General features: G+C 50.2%; 6 protein-coding genes across 6 annotated transcripts; 4 read left to right on the top strand and 2 right to left on the bottom strand.

Annotated features, from left to right (window-relative positions):
- Positions 1 to 3,976: 3,976 nt before the first annotated feature.
- BP5553_08729 (uncharacterized protein) lies at positions 3,977 to 6,151 on the top strand (the record flags this gene model as incomplete). The annotated part of the gene is made up of 2 exons (XM_032017352.1): positions 3,977 to 4,936; positions 4,988 to 6,151. 2 exons carry the CDS (start codon positions 3,977 to 3,979, stop codon positions 6,149 to 6,151), a joined length of 2,124 nt encoding a protein of 707 aa, XP_031866783.1.
- A 1,028-nt stretch (positions 6,152 to 7,179) lies between these two features.
- BP5553_08728 (putative actin) lies at positions 7,180 to 8,637 on the bottom strand (the record flags this gene model as incomplete). Its single annotated transcript, XM_032017351.1, has 2 exons — positions 7,180 to 8,522; positions 8,580 to 8,637. 2 exons carry the CDS (start codon positions 8,635 to 8,637, stop codon positions 7,180 to 7,182), a joined length of 1,401 nt encoding a protein of 466 aa, XP_031866782.1.
- Positions 8,638 to 9,093: 456 nt separating this feature from the next.
- Positions 9,094 to 10,449, top strand: BP5553_08727 (L protein; the record flags this gene model as incomplete). The annotated part of the gene is made up of 1 exon (XM_032017350.1): positions 9,094 to 10,449. One exon carries the CDS (start codon positions 9,094 to 9,096, stop codon positions 10,447 to 10,449), a length of 1,356 nt encoding a protein of 451 aa, XP_031866781.1.
- Positions 10,450 to 10,881: 432 nt separating this feature from the next.
- On the bottom strand, positions 10,882 to 12,616 carry BP5553_08726 (uncharacterized protein; the record flags this gene model as incomplete). Its single annotated transcript, XM_032017349.1, has 4 exons — positions 10,882 to 11,867; positions 12,021 to 12,108; positions 12,165 to 12,290; positions 12,416 to 12,616. 4 exons carry the CDS (start codon positions 12,614 to 12,616, stop codon positions 10,882 to 10,884), a joined length of 1,401 nt encoding a protein of 466 aa, XP_031866780.1.
- Positions 12,617 to 13,319: 703 nt separating this feature from the next.
- BP5553_08725 (Uncharacterized protein) lies at positions 13,320 to 16,795 on the top strand (the record flags this gene model as incomplete). The annotated part of the gene is made up of 4 exons (XM_032017348.1): positions 13,320 to 16,213; positions 16,265 to 16,321; positions 16,371 to 16,577; positions 16,702 to 16,795. The coding sequence occupies 4 exons, from the start codon at positions 13,320 to 13,322 to the stop codon at positions 16,793 to 16,795; spliced, it is 3,252 nt and encodes a 1,083-aa protein (XP_031866779.1).
- A 5,250-nt stretch (positions 16,796 to 22,045) lies between these two features.
- Positions 22,046 to 24,186, top strand: BP5553_08724 (uncharacterized protein; the record flags this gene model as incomplete). The annotated part of the gene is made up of 3 exons (XM_032017347.1): positions 22,046 to 22,101; positions 22,192 to 22,348; positions 22,420 to 24,186. The coding sequence occupies 3 exons, from the start codon at positions 22,046 to 22,048 to the stop codon at positions 24,184 to 24,186; spliced, it is 1,980 nt and encodes a 659-aa protein (XP_031866778.1).
- Positions 24,187 to 25,099: the final 913 nt, after the last annotated feature.

Here is a 25,099-nt window from a genome sequence, read left to right as displayed (position 1 = left end):
TAGCTGTGTCTTTCATTCAAACTTCTTTGATTTCATTTTTAGTTGCAACGTTGGACAAGTGTTTCATCAAGTGGAAACTGTCTACGTATAATTTATCAGTCATAACTCTATTATGATAATATTATCTTCCTTGTCACCAATTATAAACAATATAGGAGGAGTACTACGCTCACATAGTTGTATCTTTGCAGAAGGATTATTAATATAAAGCGGATTTAGCTTGGTTTGTTGTGCGTTGACCGTATCTAATTCCACTGGGCGATTTTTGAATAAACTTACAAAAGGTACTATAATCAAGTAATAAACAAAATATATAACAGTACTGACCTGTCCAACAAAGCAGGATGGGGTATTGTAGTGTAATGTATTCCAAATAGCACGGCATAATCTGCCCTGGGTCCCCGACGAGATCCATTGCAAATGGTATAAAACCAATACAGTCTACTAATTGCTAGTAATTGGTTTACAACCAGCCATGTCACGGTGTACGCTTTAGAATGACCAACACTATCATGTCGTACACGGGAGGGGAATTCCCAAGTTCTCCTCCAAATGATATGAAATAATACAATGGCCCTTCTCATCCTCAAATTTAGTTTCGGCACTCGACAACAAGCCAGTCACCCTCTCAGCCATAGCCAAGGGACAGCTGATATCCAATTTACCATCCAGATGCTTAAACCCTGCGCATCAATATCCTCCAACTCAAATCCCCATTCACGGGCATACAAGCCAGCCTCAACTCCAGCACGTCACCACCTTCCCCAAATGTCTTCCGCAGACCCATAACGAGGCTGGACTTGAACTCCCCATTCTCCACTGCCAATCGATCTCTTTCGGATATGCCCTGCGATGACTTCTTGACTATGCCCTTCAGCCTTTGCGATTAGGGGTCCCGCGCCTGCCCCCAGTTAGAGGTCCATCAATGAACCCACAATTCCGGGCATATAATAGGAAACGAACATCAGCAACAGCTGCATGGGCCGCATTCCTTCATCCCCAGCTTCATCGAATGGACGCCTGAAATAGACCCGTCGCCCAGGCATCTATCTCGGCATAAATTTCGTGTACGCTAGCATATGTGGATAGCCGCCGCCCAGACCGTGGAGTTTAAACCGGGCGATCACTAGGTGACAGGCGACGGCAAGGATGTCAGGCGGGTAGGAGGTAAAACGCTCGAGTAGCAATTATAGAGGTGAGGCCCATCCCCGGCCGGTGGGGCGAGATGATGCGGGCACGTATGATGTAGAGAGAGTGCGAGTTGGTGAACGCCCGCAGCATTGAAGTCGTGACGAGGTGAAGCTCTAGGAGTAAAGGATGGGCGGATGAGGACTCGAAGCGCCGTCGTACTCACGCCAAGCAAGCGTGCACTATTATCTAAGGTAAGTATCCACGTCTCTACTTCTGCTTCTATTCACATTTGAGTTTCTACTATTGGTATCGTCGCTAGCCAATAGCAAAATATTTAGGAACAGATAGGGCCGACAGGGAGGGTGAATCGGTACCGAGAGGATCGGAAATGAAATGGTGATGGTGATGGTTCGACCAGCGAAGCCATCCCTTACATTTGAACATAATATGCAAGTCGTTGTTCCGTAGCAGAGGGGAGGGTGAACCTTGGTGTTGTTATAAGTACTACGTACGTAGTACGAGTAGGAGATTTGTATTGTGTTGGCGACTTCGATCCTAGAAAAACAGTACGCCCAGGGCCTATAGGCCGTGCGCGCCGCAGCGTGGGACCTACGAACAGAGCTTCAACCACAAAAATAAGGCGAAGGAGTAGAGAGAAAGGAAGCTCCTAAACAAGATATGGAATGCCATGCCTCCAAAGGCCCTTGAAGTTCAAGGATGCAAGCCTAGATCTAGAGCAGCCTCCAATGTATGTCTCCATGTGCCATAGCTTTCCTTGCCAGTTGAAAAGGATCAAGTACTCGGGGCTCGAGGGGATCTTGGAAAATGTCATATCATGTCAGAAAACCCTCCGCACTTGATGAGGTTCTAAGGAAGGAAAAGGATAAAGTACCGGCCATCAGATTGTTTTCTTGACAGCTGCCCTTCCTTCCCGCATGTTGCGAACCGCCGGATGTGCAACGGGCAGGCCACGAATCGAGTAGAATATTAGAAGATCGTTACGTAGCTATTCGTACTTCGTCAACCTTTGTGTATAACAACATGCAGCAAGGACCGAGGTTGTTATGGGCTCCCTATCCCTCGACATGCCAAGGATTGAAGGCAGGCGGGCTCGGCGGGCGTAGGACAGGGGAAAGCAGAAGTTGAAACATTTCTCCCTGAATTACTACGTATCGCTGTATCACATCTCAGCTTTACGTCTACGAGTATGGGAATGCTCAGAAGATAAGACAGATCCCCTCGCCACGCCGCTCCCGTTTCCAAATGTTTTCGTTTCGGCTCCTGGCGGAGGAGATGGCCTGGACTCAGGACTCAGGAGGCGTGGCTGTGCAAGTGCATGTTTGAAGAATCTTTGCTTGCCACCCTAGACCACTCATTTGCGGTCCGAGCAAACCAGGGAAACATCTTGACTGCTCGAGTTCTCGACCACCCCGACCCTCAATGGCGATCAGTGTCGGTCTGCATGCAAACTCTCCTCGATGGGGCCGTGTAGCTCCCTGTTTTGGTGTCGATCCCCGCGATCAAGGTGTATATGGCGGGCAGGTATAGCTGCATTCAGTATGGAGCTCAGGGTTGATACGACCCGGCCCCGGGCGCCGGGTAGTATTGTGCCCACACAGGCCCAAGACTGTGGACTGCATTGAATAGGCATACCAGTATATATTTTGTCATCCCAGGAACCAGTGCTTCCTCGTGGCAACTTCAAGCCTTCAACGTGTTGTCTGATGTGGAATAATCAATCAGTATTGGAAGATCATTGGGGCCTGGGCACCCTCGTTACAGTAGGAGGACAAGGTGGAGATTGGACTATGCCACCATAGTCAGCGGTGCTAGACGCGCATCATTGCCCATGCCCTCGTGGCTGCCGCGGGGCGTTTAAGGAATAAGTGTTGTCCTCGAGTAATAAAGTTGGGAAAGGCGTCGGCCTGGCCCAAAGCAGCGAAGGTGATTACCAGCAAGGCCAATTATTGGTGAATTATTGGAGAGTTGTAGAATCGCAGTCCGTCAGTAACGACTCAGACTCAGACTCAGGAGAGAGGGAGCGTAGTATTGAGTGCGGTTGCGCTAAACTGGATTGGATCAGTGTCCGTACGAAGTACTTCCTTCGTAGTTGAATAGGCACCTTGCGACTGTGACCGTTCATCCTTATTCTCATTCTCACTGTGATCTCTCCCTCTCACTATTCTCACTGTGATCTTTTTCTCTCTTGACCATCCCTCCTCTTGTTTCGTCCTCCAGGAGGATCCTGCCCTGCGCTACCGTGCACTAACTCTAAACACACAAGCCGCGCACGAGGTTCGGCAGTAGCCGTGTTGCTATTTGCAGCTCCAAACAAACACAACCCCCTAAACCAGGAACCAGGAACCAGGAACCAGGAACCAGGAACAAAGAACCAAGAATCAAGAACCAAGAAACCAAGAACCAAGAACCATTATTCTCGACCGATATAACTACAGAGTATCGAGTCCAGGAGTCATGCTCTAACTCCTAAATACGTCCGTCGCACCCCCCCCGCACATACTTTGCACTGTACCTGCATTGCGCCGAGATCAGGATCGCAGATCCCATCCTACGACCGCTATAACCTCCCCCCCCCTCATTTGTGCCACGAGCTGCCATCCTGAGGGCAGAGTATTGCTGTCCGGCCCTGTGCCTACAACTAGCATTCTGCAACCCCAGGATTGGGTGCTGAGTCCGTGAGCCAATGCAGGCCCAGGCGCCATCGATCTATCGAGGTCGTGGCAGTCCCCCTCGCAGTTCTGCGCATTAACTTTTCAATTTACGAAGTACCGTACGACGGACGGAGTCGCGGAGGACGCAAAGAATCCCGCCCCCGCTGTGACCCATGGCGTTCTACGACTCCTCTTCCGATTCGGAAGATACACCTCCCCCCATCGTCTTCGACACTGGGAAAGAGGTGATACCGTCCTTGACCCAGCCGAGCAGGGAGGACGACGACGACGACGACCATACGAAGGACACCATGGCTCCCATACCGGTGGAAGACAGTATGAAGGAGCTTCACGTACCCACCCATCCGATCTCGTCCATGCAGGGAGCCTTCGCAGAATCCATGGTCGAAGTCGCTGGAGGCGCGTCGGGCCACCCGCCGAAGAACACAAGGGATGCTGTCGCGAGGAGGAAATACCTGTTGGGTCAAGACATTCACGAGGAGACTCACGCGTCCAAATGGCGACAGAAGCCAGGACAACAATACCACGAGCTCTGGAAATTGATGGCCCAGACCTCGTTCGGCATCTATTTGCTGCTGAACGGAATCGCGAAAGATGAGGACCAGGTTATGTCCATTCTGCAGGGCCATGTGGATGAGGTGGATGAGTTCCTGGAGACTACACTCGAGGATTTTGATCTGGCCCAGAACGATATAGACGAGCGGCTGAAGCTACTGAAACTACCTCTTCAAAACATCCACATCTTCGATGCGATGCTAGAAGATCGCACTTTTCGGAGTCAGATTGTAACGGGAAATGAGAGCATCGAGCATGTCATTACCCGCACTGCGGCCGCCATGAACGATGCTCTTAAGGATGTTCAGCAGGGCTTGGATGCGGTCAAAGAATTCACAATATATTTAGCCCGGGCGCAAGACACTTCGATGCGGAACGAGGAACGGACCGATATGAAAAAGGTCTTCCAAGCAATGAAAGGGAATGTTGAGGGTTGGTACAAAGCATATGTTTCATTACAGACCAAAGGGAACCACCTCGCTGCTGCGTTGGTGCAACTGGGAAGTATCGTGGCAGAAATGGACAAAAGGGCAGCCGATATCAGTCGGAAACAGAGGGTATGTTATGTCTCCTCGCTCTTCACTTCAAAATTTATTGATAATCTATAGTTCAGCATACCTAGCACATCTTCAACGCCAAGCTCCCCGGCAGCATCTTCCCGCCAGTCCCGTCAAATGCGACTGTCAATGTTGAGGGAACTCCCTACAGATCCAAGCCCTATAACGCCCGCCATTAGAGCAGCTCTACCTGCCTTCCAAATGGTCCAGGACCGCGAGCGAACGCCCGAACCAAAGGCAAACGTGCCGAGCTCAATCTCAAAAGTCGACACCGAATCCAGCGGCGTTGCCGAACCAGAGCCCGATTTCATCTTAAAACCACATACATATAGTCCCGTCCCGTCTCCAAAACCCCAAACTCCCCGCGCAGAACAACAATCTCCCGTACAGCAACCCCTTCAAGAGAAATCTCCACCCCCAGAAGTCCGCCAAAGGACGTCTTTGCGGAATCGCTTCTCTCTCAAGCGCAAGGAAACACCCTCCGAAGTTACGCTCAAGGCTCCGCCTACGCCTACCAATGATAACTATTGGGGACCACGTCAGAGAGTGCAATCGGCCTCCAAATCTTCATCCCAGGAACAAGATAATAATACTGTTAATTCACCCTCGTCACGAGGCCTCGACTCCGCATACTGCTCTGATTACGAAAAGCCTTCTCCATCAACTACCCTAATATCCACCCCAATGTCAAACCAGTTCAACAATACACCTCCAATTCCACCTCGAGATCCTGGGCGTAACGCGCCTGGGGAACTTGCAGGCAGTTCATTTCCTACTCCGCCCTTGACGCAAGACTCCCCTCGATCTGATCGGCAGTTCTTCCGCCCTGTCAACGCATCTCCGCACTCACCTCTTCAACGACCCTGGACCGCAGCCCCAAGTAATATAATGCACATCCATAGTAATTCTTCGTCTTCAAATCTCTCAAATCTCCGGTATGGTCATACACATACGCCTTCACAGCTCGGAGATAGAGGAGGGGCTCCGAGCACGATGGGCATGACAATCGCGAGCGAGATGACTACGATGACGGAAGGCGGAAGGAAAGTGAAGAAGAAACGCAGCGCTTTTGGATGGTTGAAAAAAGCATTTAGCTTGAGCGAGGAGGAGAAAGCCGCCTTTGAGGAGCGGACAAAGGCCCGCGATCAGAGTTATAGGCAAGGATACTATGAAACCACACCCCGGAAGTGGGTTGATGGGAAGAGGATTCGCTAGCAACATCCAAGAGAGCTCCAACAGTTGGATGAGCGAACCAAGCGGTTGGAAAAAAGGAAGGACGTTAATCAGATACCCCCTTTTTGTTTGCACCCACATGTGCATTGTATTATACGCATTGTCCCTTTCATTTGTACCTCGTCATTTATGTCACGAGTAAATACTTGTACCATTTCTCGTTTTCCGGGATTTTATGGCGTTTGCTCATCAGGGTAGCGAAGGCGTTGGCGGCATTGCTTGGATTTGCGCATTATAGGCTGCAGGAACGATGAGAATACATACAGGATGAGCGGAATGAAACAAATGGTGTCGGACGAGCCTACGACAGCATATGGTAGTATAGGCTGGATGTAATATAATGAAAGTAATTCGCTCACATTTTTTTACGCCCCGCAAACTCGTTTGAGAAGCTATTTGTAAAGCTAATGCAGTTCACGCAAGCTGGTGTGCTTACCAAGTTGATGTGAGGCATGTGAGAATTATATAAAGTTTCAAGTTCAAATATTTAAAATAAAGCGCTAGGTGATGAAGCTTTCTAGTAATTGTAGAATTTTACAAATGGCTATCTAATATTACACGGCTTGAAATAGGGGCAAAGATCGAAGAAAGAGGGAGGGATATTGCTCCGCACTCTCTTAGCCTTGTAGATTATCAGCTGTTATAGCGTGGAATATAGATGCTACGAATATTAGACAAGTAGACAAACGACCGTATTAATGGTATTCCAAATGAATCATAGGGGGGGGGGGGGTTCTTGAGCGCCTGCAACAAGGTAAGGTTGTATATTTTAAGGCTTGAGAGGCGGACAAACAGAGCACAGTCGTCGGTGATCCGGCGTAGTATTTTAGAAGATTCTCACCCAGTTTGAAATTTCTGGCTGGATTTCTGGACTGGTATATTCTACCTATCTTAGTTAGGTACTTAGTAAGTGCGGACGCCATACGCCAGCTCTCAGCTCGAAACCAGCAAACTCTAGCTTCCCAACCAGGAAGAAAACTTTTAACCCCCGTTCTTCATTACACGTTCTATCATTTACACCGTTTTTCTACCACGCCGGCGCCAAACTCCTCATATTCCTTCTTCGAAATCCACATCTGGTGAAACGTGCCCAAACTCCCCAATATACTTCCTCCAATCCAGCTTCCGAATCTTCTCTCAGTGGTTAGGCCAGCGGCATTTATCTTGATCCTCGTTCCGGGATACATGTTCAAGAGCTCCTGATTCAACCGATCCGTAAAGCCATTAATCAGCGTAGTCCCACCAGTGACAACAACATTCTGCAAAAGAGCAGCACGGAGGTCCATATCCACAGCGTTAACTGATGCCTTGATCATCTCTGGTATTGTTTGGCCTTTTGTCACGGCTGGTTCGCCGGGGATGGGAATAGCAGCCTTCTCATCCCACAGTCCTTCCACGACATTCATGCGCTCCACGTTCCACATCTGATTTGCGCCATTGGGGAACTCGAAAACGCGCCCCGGCTGGGCTTTGACATAGTCGACGTTCGTAGTGCCGGCTGGGTTTGGGGAGCTCAAGCGGCCCGGGCCAGGCCATACTTGCACGACTGATTCCTTGAATTCCGTCAACACCCGTTCTTCCTCTCGAGTGCGGAAGCTGTCCGTAATGTTTTCAAATTTTTGGTATGTCGCCTGTGCAGGGGCGCCTGCATCGACTGGTGTTTTGGCGGCGATCATGAAGTGTGGTATGAGGTCTATTTTCGGCTCGCTGGTGTTCCAGAGAGCTCGGATTTGGGATGAGACCCAATTTCCAGCTAGCGGAGATTTTTGAATGCTCTTCTTGAGAATGAGGCCATCGTGAATGCAAACCACAGATGTTATCGTAGCGCCGACGTCCACCACGAGTGCTGTTGCCTTCCCCGCTGCAAATGCCGCCAGAACGCTATTGCGTTGTAACCAGAAGGCCGGACAGCCCCATTCCTCCATCGCGATCTCAATTGACTTCTCTCTGTTCTTGCTAGGATTCCATGCCGTCTCTGTCATAAGCAACGGATGCTCCTCCAGTGGCTTTTCCTCTTCCTCTGTCCCCTCCATTTCAACATCCATATCCTTGGTATCATCGTTCAGCCCATTGGTTCGTGGGTCTGTCTGCTTCATAGGAACGAGCCGCGATGTAATAGAGTAGTGCCATAATGACTTTGCCACGTCCCAATCTTCCACCACTCCGTCCTTGGACATGGGATTGCGAATCTCCATTCCAGGCAAGGGATTATGGGTATCATCATCGCCGAATATCTGTCTGTCATTATGGAAACCATAGTATGAGCTGATGAAGGACTTCGGGGCATCTTCTCCTGCGAAACCAGCGCGCACGCTTGAGTAGCCCGGATCGAGTATGATTGCTGATACTTCATCTGGAGCGGGCAGGTGTTAGTCTCTACGAGGATGGTGGCGGCAACAGCGCAACGTACCTCCGCCATAGACATCTGTCGGTTGCACTGACGAGGTTAATGGCTGGGAAGACGCCATGATTAAGATGAAAGAGAGTTGCGGGAATAGATTGAGGAGCGTTGGAGTTGGCGGGGCGAAGCTTTTATTTCTAAATCGTCGCGTTCGCAAAGTGAAATGCGCAACAGCAACGGCTTTCGCGACTTCAAGGCTGGAGCTGTGGATCTACGGTGGGTTTTATGCACCGAGGATGCAACCAATATCATTCGGAATCGGAATAATGTTTGTGCTGAGCGAGATAAGACAAAAGCAATTTGTCGCGACAACGACCTTAAGTTATCTGTTTTCATTCCAGTTCAACACGATATCTCCATTGTTTTCTTATTATTTATTACGTCGATCTTTCTATATAGTTTAGAATGGCGCTCCCTTAGCTACTCGAGTATTGCGTTTCCTTTGCTGGTTCTCTGGTTTCTAATCCAAATCTGCATTGACAAATTGCATCGATTTCAACGTATCCGCAACCCCTTCCTCAGTATGTCCACTCCCAATGGCAAGACCGTGGATGAGCAGGTGGTCGGTCGACCAAAAGGAAAAGGTCCCAAAAAAATTAAACTTGTTTCTGGACTTACCTCCTTTCCGCGCGAAATTCTCGCCCACTTCGATGCCCTGGAGATGCTCGATCTTTCCAGCAACCCTTCTCTTTCACAGCTCCCAAAAGACATCTCCCGGCTTCACAAGCTTAAGATAGCCTTCTTTTCTAATTGCAGCTTTACCGTTTTCCCCAAGGAGCTTGCGCAATGCCGATCTCTTGAGATGGTGGCTTTTAAGGAAAACCGCATGACCACAATCCCAGAATTCGCATTTCCTCGAAAACTGCGCTGGTTAATTCTCACGAATAATGAGATAACGTCTCTCCCTGCTAGCATCGGCGAATGCCATCGCCTTCAGAAGTGTATGCTAGCAGGGAACCGGTTGACAAACTTACCAACTGAGATGGCATATTGTCGGAAGCTTGGCTTGTTACGTCTGTCTTCTAATAAGCTTGCAGAGCTTCCGGAATGGCTGTTTGAGCTTCCCGAGCTCTCGTTTCTGTCATTCGCAGGAAACCCATGCATGCGGGGTTTCTACGACAATCCAGTCCTGAACGATATTTCCTGGAAGGAATTGGAGGTTCAACACCTACTCGGCGAAGGGGCGTCGGGGATTATCTCTAAAGGAACTTGGAAAGGGGAATCCGAAGAAAGGCCGGTTGCCATCAAGCTTTTCAAGGGCGAAGTAACGAGCGATGGCTCCCCAGCCGATGAGATGGATGCCTGCATTGCAGCTGGCAAGCATCCAAGCCTCATAGATCCGATAGGGAAGATCCAGGGGCATCCAGATAAGCGCGGCCTTGTTTTAGAGCTCATCCCTCCGCATTATCAAAACCTCGGTCTCCCACCTACCCTTGATAGTTGCACGAGGGACTCATTCCTTCCTGAGACCGTCTTTTCTGTCGTGACCTGCAAGAACATGCTACTCGGCATCGCCAGCGCGGCAGAACACCTCCATGCGCGGGGAATCAAGCACGGAGACTTGTATGCGCATAATATCCTACTCGATAAATCATCCGGCCACGCGCTCCTTGGGGACTTTGGCGCTGCTACTATCTACGGAAGGGAGCATGAAAAGGCCGAGATGATCGAACGGATGGAAGTCTTTGCTTTTGGACATTTGGTGGAAGATTTACTGGGGCTGGTGGAACGAGTGATTGGTGACGAGGGCCTTATTGACAGCAAGAAGGACGCGTATGCTATTGAGGCGTTGAATTTGTTGCATTGGAAGTGTACCCACCCTGTTGTAATGCAGAGACCTAATTTTGCAGAGGTGAAGGAGGAATTGGAAGGGTTTTGAGTCAGTTTCGGGATTAGATTACAGTTTTGGAGTTTGGCCTGTCTGAGAAAGAATTAGACATAGAGATAGAGATAGATCCGGGGGTAGATTGATAGATTCCATAATTTTCTGATGTTGCAAATGCAAACTTTTTCTTGTTCACGGACAATTTGGGAAGAAAAGCTGCAAAGATTAGTAAATCCGTTGGGCCAACTGAACCCTTAAGAATCTTTCCTGCTCTAATCTCCAATTATAGATTCTGCATTGCAAATGGTTCTAGGTATGTCAATAACACCAACCCGAAGTTTAGGTACACGGCAGTCCAGTCAGAGTGTCACGGGCTTCTTAAGATCTGGCCTTCATCAAAGTAGATATCGTCTTATGGCAGCAGCATTGTCGGCTCGTGAGCTTAGTGGCATCACTTCCGTTACATAGAGCAGGCCAAGTCCCAATCTACCATCCTCTCCAGCGTGGCCAAACGTCAATGATTTCATCTTCCTTACCCTTTCTACTCCCATCAACAACCAAATACCAATCGAATCCCGCTCCAGAAATGCACGCATGGTTCGGCCATATCTTAACCTTCTGTCCAATCTCAAACAGGTCCGCCTCGTCAGGCTTCCCTCCCCACCCCAGAATTCCATGCTCCTGACTTATTTTGCCTACCTTCCAGCCGGCATGCTTCTCTAGGTCTTCGCTAGGCATCTGAACCCCTTTTCTGTTCCATGGACTAAGGATTCCCCATCCATCATATGCCTTACACGGCTCTCGTCCTAACGCAAGACTCCCACTTCCTACCAGTACCTCAGGCGAACCATCCTTTCCGCGACCAGGATAGATCGAGGCGATTTCACTAAGAATGGTGAAAGCTAGATCATTCCACGTTAACAATGCATTGGGGCCTTGAGTAGGTAGTGCATGCGTAGCGAGTTGTTGGCAATCAAGCACTGGGTAAACACCAGCATGGGCCTCAATATCACACTTGCGCTCGCGAACCATAGCGATAGTGGATCGCAATGCAGCAATTGCAGTTTGTTCGTCCGTGGGTGCATTCAAATCCGGGATGAGTAGATTACGCACAGAGGTGGTGGTTGGTGTAGCGCCTACGGAGAGAATCAATGGTCTGAGTGGTAAGACTGAGTGTACTGCCTCCGTCGTCACGAGGAGGGCCTCAAATTCCTGGCGCAGGAGATCGACGGCGGCAGCGCGACTATTGCCGCCATACGAATGCCCAGCGTGCGAGTACAGACCTAAGAGGCGACATGTACCGGCGGTCTCGAGGGCAACTACTGAAGCTATGAGTTGGTAACAGGCATCTGTTTGAGGAACAACACCCGCTCGATGGGAACCCATGTCTATCTTGAGAAATATTAGAGGAGTAATGGATGTGCTTTTGTGGATTTGGGAGACAGATTCTAGTTGCCCGGGATGGTCGACCACTAAACAATGGAGAAGTCAGTGTATCTTCTGTTATGTCTTGGGGTCGGATGGGGAGGTACAAGAAGACAGTACTGAGATGGGAAATGATATGAGATGAGACTCCTGCAGGATCAAGTGCAATCAGCTTGAAAAAAGAAACCAGTTATCCTTACTTAAAGAGAGACCACCAGGGCCGATAGCTGAGGAGATGACGGAAAGTCGCTCAACGGCAGCTGGACTGATCGGAAAGCTGTAAAGAAGCTAGATATTGTCAGTGTAACCAAGAGTGAGGGAAGGAGGAGAGGTCAGACATTCACAACTCTACCAGTGGATTTGTATTCTAACATCAAGGGGAGAATGTTCTCTGCTTCAACTAGGGTAGAGACGACGATCTTCACAGGGCCAGTTCCGCCGCCAACTTGCAACCTTGTAAGTTCAGTTGTCTGGAACAGTTAGTGGCCCGCTAATCAGAAGCACAAGGAATTTAAGAACTTCTAACACGAAAATAAGAAATTTGACAAGAATCTTGCTTATCGGAGTCGGGGTATAGTTGCTGGTAACTTCATACCTTGTGTGTCTTAATGTGGACTCTCCATCCAAAGCCCAATGCCTCCACCGCTTCTAGCATCCGGTTGCAGTTGCTCTTGACCTTGCTAAGGTCGAGAACAGCTGCAGGCGTTGCAACGTCATTCAATGATTTCCCCACAAACTCCTCTTTCAAGGCCTCCTTAGCGGGCAGCGGATATAATGATGCCACATGAGTAGCCATGACTAAGGGTTGAACTTTCCGAGGTAGCCAACTATTGTAGGAGCTAAAATGGTGCAGGATATCCCGAGGCCTGCTTAGGTACCTAGGTACTCAAATCTGTGCGTTTGGTTCCAAGGGTCCAGAAAACTGACAACGGAGGTTATGTTGTGATGGGTTCGACAGAGCTAGTGATAAGGTATATATAGTGGGAAATGCTTAGAAGTTCCCCATGCTATATTCCTGTCGATCGCATGAAAAAAGACCACTAAGTAATAATCATGGGTGGCCGGGTAAAGGAGCTTAAAATCAGACGTTCCTCGCGGAGGGTCGCTCTCAAACCAAATATGATACTACACTACTACTGTAGAAACTTCTATCGGATTACAATACCTTTGAAAACACTGCGCAGGTACGGTGTCGACCTCTGTTAGATTTCCAGTGGCGTTCGAAGCTCAGCCTCGCGATTCGGGCGCGCGGGAACGACCGGAACCGCGCTTCCACTCACGTCCATCCTCCTTCCAACCTACACAAACAAACAACCTCGCCTTCTCGTCGCCAACCCCATCACCACTGCCCTGAAACGCGCTTCTTTGTACTATATTCGACCTCGATATTACGGTATCTAGCTGGGGACGCTTGGTGCAACACCTCATCGATGGTTGCCAGCCACTCGAGCCTAGGGCGTACTTTGGGGTAGCCTGGGAATCGACCCGAAACCGTCGCGATGGCCGCTGATTCGAAATCGTTCACTGATATTGACTGGAAGAGGCAGGAACAGGATGATGAAAATGCTCTTAAGCGCCTTCTAGACCAGAGTCAACAAGCGGGGGAACAGGCCGGGCTTTTTGACGACAGCCGACCCCTCGATACGGGTGAAAAAGCGGACGATGCTCAGGACTTTGAGGATATCAGTGATGATGATCTGCCGGAGGAGGAAGAAGCTGCCGGCGCCGGCGAAGGGGATGTGCCGGGCCTTACAGATGATATGGGCACGAGCAATGATACCGATGACCTCTTTGGAGAGGGTCGCGGCTCGTCGCCTTTTGATGCGTTCGAGGAGCACGAGGGACTTCAGCCAAATGGGATATCACAGCCAGGGCGCATCCACGGCGGCTTGAATTTACCTACACTTGGGCCTGAACCCGAAGAAGATCTCCGTGAGCTCAACTTCCCAGAACATTACGATGCAGCAAATCAAGACCCTTCCATCCCGGCACCTGCGGAGACCGAGGAAGAGCTCCTCAAACAATCTTGGCCAACATATCAACGGGGGGTTATTCTCGACTGGAATGAGCTCTTGCCACCCAAGAAGGCCCATTACATCCCCAAGGTCCCCGAAAAGCCTCCAAAGGCACTCAACCCAACGAAGGTTAGCTTGGACCTAGCGTTAGACCAGGAGAAGTCATTTCGCATCGCAGGACCAGCGGTATCCGACAAACGCAAGCGGGTCCAAGAAGCGGAGGCAAAGGGTTTGGTTGCCATAGTAGAGGAATCTTCATCTGAAGAAGACTCCGAGGAGGTTCTTGACTGGCACATTCCATCTCCGTCGGAAAAGTTAGGAGGGGTGACTTGGACCGACCTTCAGATCCTGTGCGAGGATTGGGAATCGAGGATAAATCCAGAACCTACCGAGCTAGTCCAAGATGAGGTTGAGGAGGAGCCTATGGATTCGTGGGAGCGGGAGATTCTTGGTCATTCAGCTAAACGCAGAAAGATTACTCACGTCGAGAAAGATATCATCAATGCACCTCGTTTCGAAGTCCCTTCATTCGACGATTTTGGGCCGGCTCTCAGAAGAGCTGCGAAGCGCGTTACTCTCGACCTCAATGACCCGCATCTTCTACTGGACACGCAAGCATATAGCCCTGCGAAACGCCGCCGCCTCGGAGGTACATTCAACCAAGTTGGAAAGAGCGCATTGTCATCAAGCTTTGGTCGCAGATTCAACATATCAAACGATGAAGCATACGATGCCCTGAAGGAGAACCACCAGAGTAAGGTACGGGCAACGCTTGGGAACGTGTCACTCGAGCACAGCATGCCTGCTCTCAGGATGCAATGGCCGTATTACCGCACCAAGCTCTACGTTCCAGAAGCTCGATCATTCCACAGACCGTCTCTCAAATTTAATAAATTCATCAACCAACCGATCCATTTCTCCAAGCCTCTTATGCGGAAGAAGAAACAGATCAAGAACATGGCGATACACGATATTTTCAAAGAGACCAAGGATCTCACTCTCGCTGAACACTATTCCACTGCTACATTGCTCGAGTATTCGGAGGAACATCCTATAGTACTCTCGAACTTTGGCATGGGCAATAGAATCATCAATTACTACCGGCGCAAAGACGGCGAAGATGCTGATCGACCTGCCCCTGAAGACAAGGTTGGCGATGTGACCACCCTTCTCCCTGAAGATAGGTCACCATTTGCCAATTTTGGTGAGGTCGATCCGGGCGAGACTGTTCGAACACTGCACAACGCCATGTACAGAGCTCCTATATTCAAACATGAGCCAGCACACACAGACTTTTTGATCGTTCGCAGTAGCACTGGCGTCAACGGCACATCCTGGTATATTCGCAACATCGACCATCTCTTTGCCGTCGGGCAATTATTCCCATCTGTGGAGATCCCATCACCTCACTCAAGGCGGGTTACAAACGCAGCCAAGCTTCGTATGAAGATGATTGGGCTGCGGAAGATCAAGCATAATCCTCAGCAAACTCTTAAAATTGGAGAGGTTACAGCTCATATCAGCGAGTCGACCGATATGCAGAATAGACAGAAACTCAAAGACTTCTTCCAATATGATAAGACCGAAAAGGTATGGAAGATGAAGCCTGGGGAATTAATACCTGATGAGCCCACAATCCGAGCCATGATCAAGCCGGAGGAGGTTTGTGCACTTGATTCGATGCAAGTCGGTACTCGATATCTCAACGATGCTGGGTACGAGGTTAAAGATGACGATGAGAAAGACGACGATGGAGACCAAGCCAAGGAAGGGCAGTCTCTCGAGAAAAGTCTAGCACCTTGGAAGACCAGTAAGGCTTTTCTTGACGCTTCAACCGGCAAAGCTATGCTTCAACTTCATGGGGAGGGAGATCCATCTGGTTGTGGGCTGGCTTTCAGTATGATTAGAACGTCCATGAAAGGCGGGTATGTCGGTGCTCTTCAAGGCCCCTCAGCCACCTCAGCTGCGGCAATTGCAGCGGAGCGTAAAGCAAATGGAGGGCACACATACAATGTCAAGAAGCAGGAGGAACTATATCAAACAGCGATCCGCGAAATCTGGGAAAACCAAAAGCAAAATCTAAGCGATCCCGTCGAGCATTCCGAAAATGAAATGGAACGCGAACAAGCAGACGAGGACGAGAGGCTTGGTGTTGGTCAGACACCTCACTCCATGGCCACCCCAGCGGGTTTTGATGATTCAGCAAGTCAAATCAGCAGGTTCAGCACTGCTAGTCGTCAGGGTCGGGTGATGCGCATTACCCGAACCGTCCGTAATAGCATTGGGCAATCCGAAGAGGTCACAGAGGTTGTCAAGGATGTCCGAGTTTGGCGCGAATACCAGAAGCGCCGACATGCTATTGATTCGCACACTAGAAAGTTTGTTTGCCATGGCTATTGTGGGGGATTTTATAACTAATGATTTGATAGTGTCTACGAAGCGAAGCCAACGGGAAATCTTGAGTGGGACAGGCAAGAAGCTGCGCTGTATGCAAGCCCTATTGTGATTATATGCGCAAAAGCTAACTGTAGACAGTCTTAAGAAAGAACTTGCCCGCTTGGAACGTAACAGGGAACGACGACATGCTAGAGAAAAGCAGAAAGGGATATTCCGTGCGTCAGCAGAACCTGATGCTGCCGGCTCTCCCTCGTTAATCCCAGCACCTACTATCGAGAAACCGACTGGCACAACACGTAAATGTGCCAATTGCGGACAGGCCGGACATATCAAGACCAACAAAAAGTACTGCCCCAACTATCACAAATAACTCTACACTCGTAGAGCTCAAGCGTAGTCTGCTTAAGCGATCTAGTCGCTACATTTTCTTACGTCTAGTAATATCCGCACGCTAACATCACAATCTCAGACTTTGCCCAATGCTCAATGGCAGTATGAAACCAGAAGATGGGCCTACCAACAACGGTGGATTTGGAGCCATTACCGCACCCTCGTTCCCATGATCACGCCCTATCCCAAGCGCGCGTCAGAGATAATGGCCCTCCGATTCCCGATCTCCTATTAGCTGCTCCTCCCGAGCGCGGCAGCGCCTCTCTTAGACCACGACCCCTCTTCCCCGAACACGATACCATCTTCTTCTACACCACGGTCTCTTGAGGTGGAACTTGAGGTTTCCTCGGTATCTAGCATTCTATTTAGATACCGATACTCATATGTCACCGAAGTATCAGAACCAAACATCCACTGTCCCCACTTTACCTTCACATGCACATATATATATATAATTTAGTACACAAGGCACATAGCGTTGGTTCGCTACCACGGCGTTACTTAACACCATTATCTAGCGCCTAGAATACGCCTCGGTAATACAAAATTTCTAGGATTATTGTATGGAGTTTGGGATTCTGCTACATAATGAGCCTGGGGGGAAACAGCTGTGAGCAAATTGGCATTTTGAACCCGTGAATCACAATCACGGATGGGAGGTTGGCGTTAATAGGAAACCTATCTATAATAAACGCGAAGATCAAAAATGTATACAAGATGTTATATATAGTTCCGGTTGTTTCCCGTGCTATGTTTACCTTGGTCGCTCAGCCGGATGGAAACTCAGTAATTCTCCTATAGTAGGTAAGCTTTTGACCTGTGGAACTTGATGATGTTTCTATTTCCCGATAAGTGTTCGATAGCCTCATATTCTTGTACAGTACTTAGTTAAAAGATCTCGCCCCCTTTGAATTCCTCCCTCTCCCTCTCCAAGGTCGTGGCCATACACATACACATTCCCATATGTACACCAACAAGAAACAAAAAATAACGCACTAGAATCCATCCATCTATCCCTACATTACCTTATTCCTTGTTCTATTGTTTGATTTCCTTGGATTATAGGCGGGTAAGTATAGGGAGCTGATAACAATAACCTTGTATAGCATTGTTTTCACTTGATGCATTCTTTAATTATCTCATTTTCATACCTACCACCCTTTTTAGTCCTCGCTGCTCAGCACAAGAAAAGTAGCAGAGGGATGGGAAGGGGGTTTATCTGCGGAGAGGGGATGTGCCATGTATCTGTCCTTGTCTCAGAAGTGGAGAAAGCCATAGTTCTAAAATAAACATGCCTTTGCCCCTACTCATGCTATTATTCTTTGGGGTTGCGCGTAGGGTGCGCGTCGTAATGAGGATGTGTTACCGCGGTAGAGGAACCAAAGAGAAAGGGGGGAGGATGGGGGGTTATGAAACTGAGTGCGGAAGACAGAAATAAAACCCACGTGTAGGAAATTATGGTTAGGAGACTTAATCACTGTATAATAAAAGAAATGGATGTTCAGGTGTGAGAGCTAGAAATAAACCCCACGTGTGAAATACCATTATTTCCAAAATAAGAGAGACGAGAAGCGGGGGGTGGGAGTCGGAAATAAAACCCACGTGTAGGAAATATCTAGAGACCATCCTAGCCTCGTGAAGACGATACAGGTACTGTGATTTCCACGGCGGTAGATCAGCGAGTATCTCGTGCCGAGTTTGATGATAGGTCTGACAGCATGGTATATCTTTTTGCCGCTGATAGGCTCACATTAATGATTAAAAGGGGAAATTAGAGTGATGGTTGTGTAGAGAAGGGTAGAGTACAGACATGATAGTCACCCTGCAAACCAACAAGTGTTATCCCCAGTCCCAGAGAATAAGGAAAGCTAAGCGCCGGGAGGACCGGAATGCAGGTTGTTGAAGAAAGAGATGGATTTAGAAACAGTAAATGTGATGATGCGCAGTGTATATTGCTGCATGGTGGGGGAGGGGGATGTGGTGTTGTATCGATAAGGCTGGAGTGGATGATGGTACCGTATGGAGTGCAACACCCTGAGTTGACGAGAGTGTGGATGATACATTGATGACGACGATCTAAATGGAGAACTATCCGGATAGAGTAGTCCTTAAGTTGACACCCGCGGCTGTGGGTTTCTTGAAGCTAAGAGGTTGGACGAGGCTAGGATGGGGTTGGATGGGGTTGAATGGGGGACTATGTGTGTGTATGTGTATGTGTAGGTATGTATGTGTAGGTATGTACCTCTTACTTACGAGTATGGCGATAGAACGGCACGGCGTAGAACTTTTAGACGGGGTTTTGGTTGTGTTCTAAACTTCTAGCAGCGTCGACTCGGCAGCAGGGATATATATTGCTTGCAGATACACCTAGGTACTCCGTACAGAGACAAGGACTGAGCGTCAGACAACAAGTTGTGTCTGCGCCCGATAGAGCGTAGAGAAAAGCCGATGCACCCCAGCAATGGTGAAGATAGTCTTGGTACAGTCCATGTATGTATTGGTTATGGGAAGGGAAGGGGAAACAATAGTGGTTAGTTACTACGTAGATGCAGCGATAGATACCGTTGTAGCGAAGGATGTTCAGGGTGTTCAGGGTCCTCGGGCTATTTTTAGATGTATTTATAGAACGGGTCTGCAGACTCGCAGCACATACTCGAGTCGTACTTTCATAGCGCGATGCGGGATGCACAGCAGTAACAGCAGCAGCACAGCTGGAGCCGCAAGGACGGGGAGCATGGTATTGTAATGGGGGAAGATAGTACCGGAGAAACAATTCGACCATGTTACTGTTCCCGGTCGTGGTCAACTTGAGGAGAGAACGCTGAGTCCATGGTCCGGGCCGGAGGTCCAACTACTTGGAAGCATCTTAATCTAACACTACTAGAGGACGTATAGGACGCTCGAATATTTACCCGTTTGGTTACGGAGTAGATACTGTACATGTAAAGAAAGATAAGATAGCAATGTCAATGCCAATGCCAATGCCAACGCCAATGTCAACGGGAATAGTTCCGCCGGTTAGTAGCATGAAAATGGACTAGAACATTCTGCAAAGGTATTAGTAATGTTGAAAAGGGTTATCAGATGGCACCAACCGAGAGCATTCCTTGGTGGCAAGTAATGCCCATCGATTACTGGTTTCCCTGGGGGTGGTTGTGTTGGTGGACCGTTCCGCTGTGGAATCAGATCCCATCGGGAATATGACGAAGGAATGAATGTAAATGCTCCGCGGCGGTTGCTCCCACTGGATGTCTCAGATCCCAGATCTCAGATCTTTCTTCTTAGACTTCCGAGCGTCCGACCTCAGGCCTCAGGCCTCCGACCTCCGACCCCAGACCCCAAGGCGGGCCAAGGCTAATAAGAAGGCTGGGACCGAGGGAAAACCTGCCCCGTGGAGCCTCGCTGCCAGGGCTCGACCTCTGCTCCACTGCTTGTCCGGGCGGCTCCAGATTGCAAGATTGTACGATTGTGAGCTTGTGAGATTGTGAGATTGTGCGTCTGTACCTGCATCTCGTCAGTCTGCCAGAGTGAGTGCGGGTGTGTTCCAGAATAGAACAGAGCATACATATGTATATGTATGTGTATGTACTGTACCCAAGATACTTACCGTCTGTTCCGAGTCCCAGATACCGGATACCAGACACCAGACACCAAGTGCAGTGAGTTACATGCGGGCCAGAGGTTCTCTCAGCGTCGCAGGTGGGTGCAGTGCAGAGCGATGAAGTGTGGTAATATTCACCCATTGGGGGGATGTTGACATGGGCGGTAAACAGAGCTAATTGACCCGCATCCGGATCTATTTATGGCCATTTCCAGGGTCTGTCTTCCCCCCGAGGGCCCGCGGCCAATAAGAACACGGGGATCGGGGGGGGCTGCGTGGCTGCGGGCGCTTAGAGGGCCACAGCCGCGAAGGGATGTCCGGAGGGGGAAGGGAGTGGGTGGAGCCAGCTCTGTATGGAGCAGGAGCCCGTTACTCGTACTCCACCGTTGCCGGCCCCGTTGCGGATTGAGGTCCGCTCCAGTTCACTCCAGTCCACAATAATGCCCACAATGGCCACCACAGCCAACTGCCGTCCCCGTTCCAGGGCGTGTGCGGTAGCGGTTTGGTTTGGTGTAGCACCGTAGCACTGGAGGGAGCGCGGTAGAGTAGCACCTGTGGCCCCCGTCCCTAGCTACGGTAGCTGCTGCCAGCTGGGCCCAGCGCCCAGCGCCCAGCACCTCCCCTCCAGGCCTAAGTCTCTGGCTACAGGGCAGGCTTTAGGCCCTCTCTGCCTTATTCTTACAGGCTGCTGTACAGTAAATTCCCTCCTCCCGCCGGCCTCCCAGCAGTAGTTAGTGCCCGAGTCTGTGTCTGCGTCTGCGTCCGCGTCCGCGGTCTCTGTCTCTGCCTCTGTCTCTGCCGCTGACTCTCTTGTCTCTTGTCTTTCCGGCTCCGTCTCCTCCCCGCCGCCCACAAGCCTCTTCTGCTCTTCCTCTACTGTACTCGTTTCTATTTTCTCTATATTTAGAACCACCAACCTCCCCTCCCCCACCACCACCACCACCACCACAACACACGCCTCTATCACCTCTATCATCGCTGTCACCTCTATCACCTCTACCGCCTCGCTCTCTATCACTATCAGTCTATCAGCCTCTGGGCCCCCCGACCAGACGCCGCCGCCGCCGACGCCGACTCCAGCCAAAAAGTCTCACCCAGCTACTCCGTACGAGTACCGAGGACCAGGAGGCTTGCTTGATCAAGCATTTTATTTTCCTATATCTATATCTACAACTCCCGTCCCGCGCCCCCAACGAACCATAATTGCACTGGCGCCCGCTCCCACCGCTCTCTGTATCACTATTCCCTGTGTTTCATCGCCTATTTTCCCTCTTGTTCAGCGCCCGCTAGAAGAAAGCCTTCTGTCGCATCGACCCCCCCGACAACACAACACAACCCAACCCAAACACCAACATCTCCAACCAACATCTACATCTACACCTACGTCCGCGTCCGCGTCTACACCTACACCTACACCCCGCCAGCCCGAGTCCTCGACACTTTGCCCTCGATCGCCCGGACACCCCTCTGCATTCATTTAATAGCAGCCTCGTCGTGCACTCGCCCTCGCCCTCGTTGTCGCTGTCGCTGTCGCTGTCGCAATACCACCTCCACCTCCCCCAATCTCCCGCCGGCGCTGCCCGCCTGGACCCCGTGATCGCCGCCGCCCAGCTTAATGCGTGTGTTTGGTTCGTGCGCTAGCATCGGTCCCGTCGCTAGAAACAAACTCCAACACGCCCAACTGATCTGAGGACTTCAGCCTGTTCCCACGCAGGTCCGCCGCATCTGCTGTCTCTGGCTTTCACAGCAACCGACGAGCGCCTGGAAACTGGATCAATTCACAGAACCCTCATACCCACCTCAGGATCGGCGCGTCGCCGCAATGGGGAGACGAAAGATTGAGATCAAGGCCATCAAGGACGATCGGAACCGCTCCGTGTAGGTTTTTCCCCTGCACCATTTCCCTTCCTCGTCCCCCAGCGACGAGGCTTGGCTGGTTCGTGGCTAATCTTTGCGATCATCCAACAGGACGTTCCTCAAGCGCAAAGGTGGTCTTTTCAAGAAGGCGCATGAGCTCTCCGTCCTCTGCTCCGTCGATGTCGCCGTGATTATCTTTGGCAATAATAAGAAGCTCTTCGATTACTCGAGTACCGATATTGGCGATATTCTGACAAGATATCAATATGTAAGCCTTTTTTCCTTCATTCTTTCCCGTCTCACGCGCCTCGAGATGGACAACAGCTGATAGCCCTGTAGTATGGAGGCGCTCACGAACACAAAGGCCCTGCCGACTTCAGTGGGAAGGGAAAGGATATGGATGACGAGGATGATGAAGAAGGGTCGGGTGCGTCGCAGCATCACGGATCGGTCGAGCCCCAAATGATGCCTCCCCATGCATTCCCCAACCAACCTCAGTTCCATACTATTCGACATCAAACTCCTTCAGCCTCCCCGCCAATTCCCAATGGTGTCTTCCCACATCATCCGCAACAGCGACAACATACCCCGCAACCGCAGCCTCAACCCCATCCTGGATCTCGTCCGTCCTCGAGAAATGCGCCTAGAAGACAGAGCTCGAACCTTGTTCCTCAGCAGCATCCCCAACCACCCAACGGCTATGCGTATATGCCAAACCCAGCGATTTATAACCCTCATAACCCTCCGCCAGGCCCACCACATCCACATGGTCTACCACCTCATATGCAAGGTCCCCCAATGCAAGGCCCTCCGCAAGGCATGCCACAGCAAGGGCCAGGACCGCAATACTCAAATTATGCGCCCCAACCTCCCCCACCGCAGCAGCAGCAGCAGCAGCAACAGCAACCGCCGCAACCTCAGCAGCATCCACATCCACAACAAGTACAGCAGATGTATATGGAGGAGCAACGGAGGGCTTCAGTGCCGGCTTTTCCCCAACAACAAGACCGACCCCCTTCTCGCCCGAATGTTTCCCCACCGCAGCCACAACCGCAGCAGGTACCGCCACCGCAGCAGCAGCAGCAACAGCAACAGCAACAACAGCAGCAGCACGAGGACCGTCCCCAGATAAAGCTCGAGCCGCAACAACAACCAGAACAGCAAGAACAAGAGCCGGAGCAGCAATCCCATGCCCCTCAGCAGCAGCAGCAGCAGTTGCTTGAACCGGTAAAGCGCTTATCAGTAAAATCCCGCAGTATATTTACCCCAATAGACGAGTCCCGTTCCATTCTATCTCAGCATTGGGCCTCGTCAACATCCAATGCAGAACCACGGAGTGAGCCAGCGCCTTCTTTGAACAACCCCAACCGCGCTCAATCTGTGGATGTTGGGGCCGTCTCTCGCGCAAACCCCAATAACTCTCCCCCTCAGCCAGCTCGAGCCAACACGCATAACAAAAGCCGAGTGTCCCTATCTTCCCTGCCTGATGGTTTCAAGCCGCCGTCGAGGACCAACTCGGCTCAATTAGGAGGTGGCAAGCGACCCGTGTTGAAGGTCCAAATTCCAGAGGAGAATTCGGACGACGAAGCCGGGACTGGTAACTCAAATTCCAGCCCTCGGTCATCAACCAATATACCGGGCTCCCATCCACGGCAAAATGGACATGACTCGCACGGTTCTGGCGTGGTCCTCCCTCCACCGTCACCCTCGGCTTCTGCACTCCTTTCAGCTGGCGCATCTGGACCGCCAAATCCCTTCGCGCGCCCACATCACCCAGTCTCCCAACCTTCGCAGAACTCAAATGCCAGTGGTGGCAATATGATAGATACGCCGGTCTCCGCCCTTCCCAGCCGCTTCATGACCAACGAATTCCTTCCTAGTCCTAGTAGCTTCTATCCTGAGTGGAATTTCCGGGGGAGCGACAGCAACACCCTGCCTAGTCCTCTGAACTTCGCGACTCCTGTAGTGGGGACGGGTCCGAGTTTTCTGCGAGAGGATTCTGGCGACCGAGCAAACACTAGCAACGGGAAAAGAAAAACCCCTGATGCGGAGGGAGGCAGTGATAGCGGTCCCGCAGATGTGAAAAGGGCAAAGCACGAAGCTTAAATGACATGCATAGGATTTGCTATTCTCTTCCCCCGGACACCAACCAGTTTTTGGTGTGCTTTTGGCCGAAGCCACCAGATATATAATATATCCCCCCTTTTCTTTCTTCTTCAAGGCGGCGCCGATTCTTTCGGGATGTTTCTAAAGTTTTACCTTTGATTTGCAGATTAACATTGGGCGGTCGTTGTTGGCGTTATATACGGTCCCGGCGACTTCCGGATTAGGGGGGGGAAGGCTGGGGAAATTTGGATGCATAGTTATGAAATGATATGGAGCTTCTTGTTAAGCTAAGCTAGCTAGCAAGCCAGCTTCTTTGATTTGATTTGATTTGGTATTATGTTTGTCTACATGAATAAGCAATATCAAGATCGCTGTTTATGTGGATATACCCCTTGGCTTGTCGTCCAAGGCTCCTTTTGTGGGTGGAAAATTTGGGTGGTGGGGGGACGGAAGGGAAATGTCGATAGATATGAATAGTTGAATGAAAATGGAATTACTATGAGATAGTGTCTTATATTGCGCTTCGTACTGTGATTCGTCGTAGCTGGTTTCCGGTCCCTGGTCTTATTCAAAGGGCAGTCCTCTATCCCGTCACCCACCACGAACAGTATTTCCCATTTCTAAGCTCACCCTGCCTAGAAACTCCGCGCGGGGTTTAAAAACACGATAAGTGTCATTCATTGAAATGTGAGACATTCGTTTCACCATGATTCACAATTCAGTTATATATTCAAGCTCGCTCTAATTTACATCTGGCCAACGCCAAAAATGGGTTTAGTACTATATTTCCATATTCGCATTGTCGGCCGCATCAGTTCCACAGCTAGAGCAAGGAGCGGAAATCATGACTATCCCATCTAGACCCTTGCTCTGGTGCCCGGCATAAGATACGTCCTGTGAATGCCTGACACAG

The sequence above is a fragment of the Venustampulla echinocandica genome, assembly GCF_003357145.1.
Source record: "Venustampulla echinocandica strain BP 5553 chromosome Unknown scaffold_8, whole genome shotgun sequence".
Lineage (NCBI taxonomy): Eukaryota > Fungi > Ascomycota > Leotiomycetes > Helotiales > Pleuroascaceae > Venustampulla > Venustampulla echinocandica.
Note: the sequence above shows the minus strand (reverse complement) of the source record. Positions and strands in the feature narration are given on the sequence as shown.